Source organism: Siniperca chuatsi, linkage group LG13, assembly GCF_020085105.1.
Source record: "Siniperca chuatsi isolate FFG_IHB_CAS linkage group LG13, ASM2008510v1, whole genome shotgun sequence".
NCBI lineage: Eukaryota > Metazoa > Chordata > Actinopteri > Centrarchiformes > Sinipercidae > Siniperca > Siniperca chuatsi.
In genome coordinates this window covers 16,069,517-16,079,437 of record NC_058054.1, presented here as the reverse complement: position 1 = coordinate 16,079,437, position 9,921 = coordinate 16,069,517, and the positions used below count along the sequence as shown (strand labels likewise).

General features: G+C 41.5%; 1 protein-coding gene across 1 annotated transcript in view; it reads right to left on the bottom strand.

Moving 5' to 3' along the window:
- Nucleotides 1-694: 694 nt before the first annotated feature.
- The window catches only part of gpc1b (glypican 1b), a 75,163-nt gene continuing 65,936 nt past the window's right edge, over nucleotides 695-9,921 (bottom strand). The window contains exons 9-12 of the mRNA XM_044219039.1: nucleotides 6,290-6,418; nucleotides 5,838-5,971; nucleotides 4,725-4,900; nucleotides 695-4,216 (exon numbers count right to left, since the gene is read on the bottom strand). Coding sequence (XP_044074974.1) covers nucleotides 4,008-4,216; nucleotides 4,725-4,900; nucleotides 5,838-5,971; nucleotides 6,290-6,418 — 648 coding nt within the window. The 3' untranslated portion in view covers nucleotides 695-4,007. The remainder of the gene's footprint in view (nucleotides 4,217-4,724; nucleotides 4,901-5,837; nucleotides 5,972-6,289; nucleotides 6,419-9,921) is intronic.

Here is a 9,921-nt window from a genome sequence, read left to right as displayed (position 1 = left end):
TGGGATTGTTAAATTAATTCGGACACAGCTTGAGTTTGTCTTTGAATCACCATGTTGTGACATCACACAGAGGCTGGTGTGAACAAGGTCAACCTGCGAGGGACTCTGCGTATTTTGGCACTGTTTAGAGACAGAGAGGGTGGCATTTGAGATTTATTGTGACATACTTCATGACAGACATGGAGATATTGCAGCTCTGCACTAGAACCACAAAGTCCTTAGTTTCTATTCACATATTTGAAGCACTTTGTGTATATAGCAGAGCTGTATGTGAAGTGTGGCGTTTCAGTCTCCCATAGGATCATGGTCAAGTACACCTTGTTAAAACCATCCTGAGGGGGACGATCATTCCATTACACACAGAACAAGACAAAGCACTTAGTGTGCTCTGAACATGTGGCAGTTTTTTGCTGTGTGGCAACACCAGACAGCAGCTGTCACCTCTGACATCATCACTGGAGCGCATTGGCCCTTTTTAGGTGGCAGTGTGCCCCAGTGCGCTCTGGGAAACAACTTGGGCAGATGGGATGGAGAATTTGAAGAGAAGCAGACACTTCCTTTTCCTAAGAAACCTAGAAACAATGGATCTGCAAGTGGTTTGTGTGAGTTAAGTGGTTTGTGAATATAATTTAAACCTTTTTAAGATCTACCAGATGTTAGTATAAAACAATAAAAGACACAGGAAACAGGCATGTTGAAAATCTTACAATGTATATAATTGACACAAGATTTCAGGTACAACAGCAAATGAGACATTTGTATTTTTCAACCTCTTTCTGTCATCTATTTTCACCATAAGCACAAACTCTCCATAGATTTCTGATAACAACAAAACCAAAGTAAATAAAATCAAGAAAATTAAAAGTAATTTTTTCCTCATAAATTGGCACCTTTAAGAAATTCCTCTCATATTCAGCTCAGTGTAGTATAAAGCTATCCAACGGTGGGATAATCAGCTTCACATTTATGCCGCCTAATGAAAAGAGGGTGGGATTGAGGTGCATAAACTGATTTGAGATCAGCACTCTGGACAAACCTTTCTCCTGCCTCCTCTCACACACAGGGGCTTTGTGTTTACACTGTTTCACCATAGTTGAACAGGAGACGTCTTGCTGGGCCATATCTATCTGCATACACACATCCCCAATCAATAGTCATTTCTGGAAGGTGTTCACTTGCGTATTGATCGACCATCTTGTGATGTCTTTGTGCAGACAATGCCATTTATTGGCCTCATAAAAGTGCAGGTTTTATAAAAGGGAGGGGGACTTTGAGCAACAAATTAATGAGATCAAAAGGTGGATGGAGGGGGGGGGTGTGTGTGTGCAAATTTCAGCCGATGACATTGTGAGGCAGTCATTGAAACTGAAGTTGTGAGTTACAAGTTGTCTTTGAATTGGAATGTCACCATCACAGTTGGAGTCATTTCTCATTCTTTACAGGGCTTAATGTGTACTTTCACATTCATATTCAGATTTTTCAAGAGGGTCACAAAAAGAAGACCCACGTGATGCTTTTGCTAATTGTTCTTTGTTCAAAATGTGTATTCCCCCCCCCCACTGGAACATCTAATGTTATATCTCTCTTCTTAAATCTCAAATGACCCCAATGCTTGACAAAGTGTCAAAGGCAGTCACAGGCAGATTTCTTAACCAGGGACTAACAGAATGACAGACACACACACACAGACACACACACACAAACACACAACAAACACAGCATTCATTAATAAAGCATGTCAAAAAAATAAAATACCATTAAAATAACCTGCAGGTAACACATATGACAACAACCTCACCCATTTTCAGAGCTGTAATTAACCAAGTGTCTAACGGCTTCTCAAACTTTAACAGAGCCCTCAACTACTTAATTGGATCTACAGTATTATCAACTGTCATAAAATGAATTATAGTGGATTTTCCCAGTGTGCAACTGAAGCAATGATGTACTTTCAAAAGCATGTCCATTTCCGTCCTCCACATTCACTTTCTCTGTCACATATAATACTGGCAAGCAAAGATACTATCAATACATATTGGGAGTTATTACAGTAGTAGGTTGAAAATCCTATTTTTGAAAAATGAGCTATATTATCTTCCCATTGCTGTCAGTTGAATAGCACTCCGTCATACGATGTTAGTCCAATACATTTCATTTCTGTGCCATCCAAACAAGATTTATAAAGGCTCTATTGACCGTCCCTCTTTTGCTATATCAATCAAAGACAAGTACACACATTCACACACAAACACACACACATGCATTGTCCCATCATCCTGCACACAGCATTCTTAAATGAGAGCTTTGACATTAAAATGTGGTATGCGTTTCCTCCCCAGCAAGCTTCTCATCAGGAAAAGCCTTACCACTGTGTTCCCACAACATTCCCAGTAAGGTTGACACATAATGAAGCAATGTGTCATTGTCATATTGCCTTGCCATCATGTAGAAGCATGAGGAACGTTTTAAAGGTCATTATAACTGATGAGCGGGGAAAAGGGTAGAGGGAGTAGGGGGTGGGAAGAAAGAGGCACTGATATAGAAAAGTTGCAGAAAAATGGAAGGCAGATATGGATACACTATGACAGATGATGAATGAAATAAGAGTTATAGCATATAATAATCTGGCCATTATAAAATTTTGATACCTAATTGGTTATTTTTTCTAGAAAACAACAAAGAAGCAATCAAAAACATGTACACTGTTGTGCCTGCCATAGAAATAGTGGTACAATTCAAAGACGTGCATGGTGTGCCTTTTACTGTGATATGGATCATTGCTGCAATTAGACAAATACGAATGACACTGCTTGATGCAATTATGATGCTAATCACAGGAGCACTGGGCCTTTGCAGGGAGCACACAAAATTATGCATATTATATTTTTGCTCTGCTGTGCACAAAAAAAGAATACTGAAAAAAGCGCTACATGACAGCAGTGTTTCTGCTTCTGTGTACATTTCTGTTCTGCTACACGTTTCCAAAATCCAGAACTGTCAATCCTTTGCTGTGAGGGCAATCTTAAACCGACACCCCCATTCCACATACAGTGCTCTGTGGTGGGAAGCTGCTGTCATCTGAGACCTGGCCCGGCCTAGCATGTGTTTTGCTTACACCAGACTCTCGAGTTGATCCTACACAGCCAGCAGGGTCTGGAGAGAGAGGGAGATCTGCCTCAGCAGGTATAGGGGTATAGCGATAAATGGATGGATGGAGTGGCAGACGGTTCACGTTACTCCCACATTAGACGATCATGTCAGTGTGAATGTGATCACAGTTATTATTACAACTTACATGATGAAATGGCAAAAAGTGCTGACACGGAGTGCTCTCATCATCGCTGTGAGAAAGTGTGTGTAAGTGTAATGATAGTGTGAGGCTTAATGCATTAAGAGGTCTGGTGGGTCGTGCTGTCCAGATTACCCTCCTTTAAAAGTCATCAATATTTTATTTCATTTAAGTTTGTGGTTTGTGTACTTTATTTATCTATAAATATTGGAGAGAGATTAAACCACTCTGGGGTCTAATATGAGTTATTAATAAATAAATAATTCTACTGAACACAAGTGCTGTTTTAAAGGAGTGGAATAACAAATATATGTATCTGAGCGCCACTGCAAAGCCCCATTCTCCCTTTCCCTGTGGTGTCAACACCAACATACTGTTAACAATATACACATGTCTTAGGTACAGATATAATCTCAGAAAAACCCAAACACCAGAAACAAAACATTAGAAGATGCGAAAAGACCAGCTCTAATGGCGTCATAATATAGCAAGAAAGAAAAGAAAAGAGCAGAACCGAAACATTTATGAATACGCGTAATTCCATTTTGTTCTAATCCAAAACCAAAAGGAAGTCCATCCAAGTGATTTTTTTTTTGTTTCCTTATACTTATTTAGTTTTGGCAAAGTAACTAATCCCCAGCTTCTCCATCCTCCCCTTTCCGACTCTCCCCAACCCCGTGTCCCAAACGCAGTCCCAGTTGGTAGATCCCCCCGTCAATTATCGCCGGAGCAGCAAAGTGAGCAGTGAAAGCAGGTAAATGGTGACACAGGGGAGGTTCTGATTGGCCTGGTTGGCTTTCACCTTCTTGTTTTCTGGAGGGGGGGGGAAGAGTATGGATCGGTCAGTGACAGGGACGATAAGGCGTGGGCCCCGGGAACACATATCGTCGCCGCACATGCCACTTCCGGAACCGCTGACATCATCACCTATAGACAGAGGGTCAAGGCATGAGCTTCATGGTAGGACATACATAAAATGTACAAATGGTATTGCCTACTTATTCATAGAATTAACATATTAAGACCGCTGCCACATACCCATACATATTAAACTTAACTACCAGCAAGAAATATGAGGTTGACTGTCCAGGTGCAGGCCCCAGAAAAAGGATGAGATTTTTACCGCTAGCATCACCCTGTGTTACTTACATTACATGGTACAAAATATGACCTAAATAATTCAAAAAAGCACTTTGATTTATGCCAAGCTTTTTTATACCTTCATCTTAATTCCAAAAGTACTGCTTTTGCCATTTTGCTAGAGTTTGTACAAACTAAGCTAGAAGTGTGCTCCCTCCTCACAGAACAGAAATAGAGTTGTTTATTTCCCTAAATCTAGAACTCGTTAAAAGCTTCCAGTCATCAGTGAGTCATCTGAGATGTAGTTTCTTGTGAATGTTCTTTGGAAACTTGTGGGGACAGTAAAAGTACTAACTGGTGTCCTGAAAGTCCACATCCTGGCCGTTGAGAGCATTCTTCAGGCGGTGTGTCATGATCTTCAGCTGCATTATCTGTTGGCGTATTGTCATGTCTGGCTTGGTGATGTCGATTTCCACTTCAGGGTTGTTGATCTGACTGGCTAGGCCATCCCCCATCACCTCGGGAAGGTACCTAGCACACATGAACACTTGTTTAATATTTTAAACACATCTGAAATTTTCCATCATCACATCACAGTTAATTGGAGACTATGTAACTTTTGATGAACAGTGGCCACCGTGGCCAAAAGTGGCAATGACAGAGTAAAAGCACATTGAATTTCCATCTTTTCCCAGGATTTTGTGGAGTTCCTTTAAAGACTTCATCATTAGGTGACCAGACTGAGAGTGGCGACATCTATACAACTATACTGTTAAACTGCTGTTACAAGAAGAGGAGGAAAACCTGACTGACAGTAAATGGAATGGGACCACAAATCACTAACATGTCTCTTGGTGTGTTTACTTCTTGTTTTAAATTTGTGAAAAAACATTGAAATGTTTATATGTGACAAGCAAAAATGTTGTGTCACAGTAGCATAAATAAAGAGTCATAAAGTCAGCAAACTGACTCAATAATGTACACAACAATATCTATCTAAAGTTTGCTAACATTAGCTAACATTAGCCACCATAAGCTACTGGTCATACAAGCCCAAATAAGGTTGAAACAGCAAAACCCCAGAGTGTGTTGAATTGAGGATGGATGTGTTTAATTTAAGTTTTCATTTGTAAGTGGAATATTGTAAAATTTCTTCTTTCAAAACATACTCAGTCTAGCTTTAATATGAAGATTCATTACAATACCATGTATCCATTATGGAAAAGTATTTGAGGGCTGGGACTATTCGTTCAACAGTTGGTAAATACAGTTGACTGTATTCCAAAAAAAAGGGGGAAAAAATTCAGTTTTGTATAAAGTTCTTGAGATGTCAGATCACCTCAGTAGCAACTCACAGTACCTATTATATTGTGCATTAAACATCATCATTTTGTAAGATATCATGTTCATTTTTGTACTTTCATATCTTATTTTGTAATAAATTTCTTTACCAGTTTATATGCCCTACCTGGCACGGTTCATGCCATTCCAACACTTATCCTCGGCTCCTGTTCCAGTGGCCACTCTGTCACCGCAGAGAATACTTGGGAGAGTAACCCAGTACGGCTGCAAGTCCCTCAATCTCATGGTTACGTCAGACACCTGAGGCAGAATTGACAAGAGCAGATTCATGAGCTTTTACACTTTGCCCAAAATCACAGCATGATGGTAGACTCAAACAGGAGAGTAAGAATAACAAACTGCAGTGCTCAGTCATCTGACTCATTCATCCAGCCAAGCATTCATTCCCATCTAATCACCCCATGGTCATCTGTGCAAAGGTGAAATGAACAACAAAAGGGGTTTAATTGCCCATGATGAGCAATGGCTTCTGCATCATAAACCATCAATATGAATGGGCCAGATTGGACCATCAGAAAGTAATAACAAGGACATGGATTCAGTCGGGTAACTACTAACCAGTTTGTCCATTTTGTTAGAGCTGGATCCCAACTTGTCCTCCACTGTAACCCTCCCTCTCTTCATGATGTCGTCGATTTCCGTGATGCTGGTTCCTCCCTCTCTGAGGTTGCCACATGCCTGGAACAACTAGTGCAGGATAAAGTGATGAAAAGACAATCAGAAATGGAGAGAGAAGATACATGAGAGGGGGACGAGTTAACTAAAGGATGAAATGAGGAAATTGATAAAAGTTTAAATTTTACTCAGCTTTCTAAACACTGCAAGACTCCAAAACAGATCGAAGTGCTTTATCATCAAATGCATCGTCATCTACAACTGGTAACTTGAACTGTAAGGATTCAGACTTGCTCTATAAATGTTATTTTCCTACCATATGTAGTTCAAACTCAGCATCTTTATTGGTGTTGGTGTTAACAAGACTGAAATCTAAAACTCGAACTAGCTCTCTGAATAGAATCCAATAAACACATACTGTACACATACTGCATCAGCAAAACATACCTGCGTTTGTTGGACCAACTTGACTATTGTCTATTTTGAGTTTGTTGGACCAACTTGTCTAAGTACACAAAGGACCTTTGAGCATATTAGTTCACCTAAATCTCTACACATAAAACCTTTGAAAACCAACAGTGACAAGTGGTATTTGTGGTTATTTGCATGACCCCATGAATCAATCACAGCATCGCTCCAGCAGAATGATTCACAGCTCAGTAAGTACTAAATGTCCCTATGGGGCTTACGTTTTATAAATGGAGCCCAGGGAATACAGTAAGACTGCAATCAATCTGTCATCCAATCTGGCCTGCTTAGAGGAGCCTCAAGCCTTTGAACCCTCACACATAACTATAAAATAATCCTGTCTTAAGCTTTCAGTCGTGTCTGTCACCATAACTTGTGTGGTTCATAGTAGATTGAATAATGGACATTAAAAATATGGCGTTGACTGTTACAACCGAGTAGTGGCAGATAGCCCTCAAGCACATATACTTATGCATACTGCAATCAATTGTATCTGTATTTGGTATGTTTTTATGGGAAAAGTACATAACACAACATATGGCTTTTGATGTAAACAGATTATGTAAATAGGAGATAATCTGTCCTACACTGTGTCTACCATAATACTAGACCATAGACATGAATTGACTTCTATGTGATCAGCACAACTCTTTCCCCTAGAGACAAAGATATGAAGCTGAAGCTGTGTGTGATTACCATGCTGAACCAGGTCAGAGGCAGTCCACCAGGCTATGGCTCACCTCAAGCCAGCCAGGCTCTTTAACAGCAAACCAGCACAGAGGAAGCTTTGTTTTTCCTCTCACCATCTACACTGTTTTCCACCTTCATCAAATAACTCAGATTTCCATTGCTGCCAGTGCCTTTTAAGGATCAAATAAAACTGTTGCTCAAACACCATTAAACTGTGAAGTAAACGCTTGGCCTGCAGGCTCTGTCATGACTAACATCATTTTATTTTAAATCAGGTATGTAAAGCATTGCAACAGCATTCATTTACTGTAGTGGTAAGATAGGGGTTAATTGTACAAACAAATGAATGTAGGGGCAACAGGGTAGCATAGTGAGAAGGGACACAGGCTCTGAACTGATGGATCCAGGGTATGTGTATTAGTTTGCACAGTGGCATTTCCTAAGACCTGCTACCATTTCTACTGCTTTACCAGGTGATATGAATATTTTAAAGCACCTGAAAACTTGGTTTCAAATCTTTAGTATTTCTCTATAACATTAAATATTCATGACTAAATAAGCAACAATCAGCTAATCTGCTCCATCAGGACAATGTGGGTGTGCTTTGAACAGATTTGATTGACAGTCACCTGGCTCCATGAGCAAACAATCCGACAACTGTCATCTCATTTCGATTCCAACATTGCTAAATCCTGATTGGTGCATGGAAGTGCGTGCACATTTTTTTCCAACTGAGCCCCATTTTAACAGGCAAAAACACAAAAACAGAAACCTCTCTTGTGAAAAAATAAAACCGCTGTAACTTTGGCAGAAAATTGTGTGTGTGTTTATGTGGTGTAGGACCACCTCACTCATAGTAAGAAGCTGAATTGAGAATACAGGTTTTCAGGGTCTTTTAAAATATAGTGCCAACCATTTTATAGATATATGTTTCCCAATTTGACTTTGATTGACTTCCCTCAAGCAGGACAAAAGGATATATATTTAAGTCCGCCGCGTCCCAGTGGCTCCAAAGACTACAGACCGGTGGCACTGACCTCCCACATAATGAAGACCCTGGAGAGACTAGTGCTGGAACAGCTGCGGCCCATGGTCAGACCCCTCCTGGATCCCCTTCAGTTCGCCTACCAGCCCCGGCTGGGACTTGAGGACACCATCATCTTCCTGCTTAACCGCATCCACACCCACCTGGTCAGGCCGGCAAGCACGGTGAGGATCATGTTTTTTGACTTCTCCAGTGCTTTCAACACCATCCGGCCTGCCCTGCTGGGTGAGAAGCTGGCAGCAATGCAGATGGATGCCCCCCTTGTGTCCTGGATTGTGGACTACCTGACTGGCAGACCGCAGCACATGCGCCTGCAGCACTGTGTGCCGGACAGCGTGGTCAGCAACACCGTGGCCCCTCAGGGGACTGTCCTCTCTCCCTTCCTCTTCACCATCTACACCACGGACGTCAGCTACCACACAGAGTCCTGCCACCTTCAGAAGTTTTCTGATGACTCTGCAGTGGTGGGATGTGTCAGCGGTGGTGATGAGTCCGAGTACAGGGCTGTGGTGGGTAACTTTGTTTCATGGTGTGAGCAGAACCATCTGCAGCTCAATGCGACAAAGTCTAAGGAGCTGATTGTGGATCTACAGAGGGCCAAGACACCAGCAACCCCGGTTTCCATAAGGGTCAGTGTGGACATTGTGGAGGACTACAAGTACCTGGGAGTACACTTGGATAACAAACTGGACTGGACCAAGAACACTCAAGCTGTTTACACGAAGGGCCAGAGCCGCCTCTATTTTCTGAGGAGGCTGAGGTCCTTCAACATCTGCCGGAAAATGCTGAAGATGTTTTATGAGTCTGTGGTGGCCAGTGCTATCCTGTATGCTGTTGCATGCTGGGGCAGCAGGTTAAGGGTAGCGGATGCAAACAGACTCAATAAATTGATCCGTAAGGCCAGTGACATTGTGGGGGTGGAGCTGGACTCTCTGGTGGTGGTGTCAGAGAGGAGGATGCTGGCCAAACTACACGCCATCTTGGACAGTGTCTCCCACCCACTCCATGACGTGCTGGTCAAGCAAAGGAGCACCTTCAGCGGAAGACTCATCCCACCAAAAAGCACCACAGAGCGCCACAGGAAGTCATTCCTGCCTGTGGCCATCAAACTATTTAACTCCTCCCTCTAAGGGTTAGTCTGTATGACCCTAGGTCACTAAACTGGACATTGATCATTACATCTCCGCCATAATTGAATAATTGTGCAATATTCTGTGTACTACTCCCGTGCAATATTAGTTTTCCCATGTTAGTTTTTCTTATTTATTGTTATTTATATTATATACCTCTATTACTCTCGACAGTACATGCACCTCTGCTTATTACTTATTACTTATTTTGTTACATTGTATTATTATACTGTACTATCATC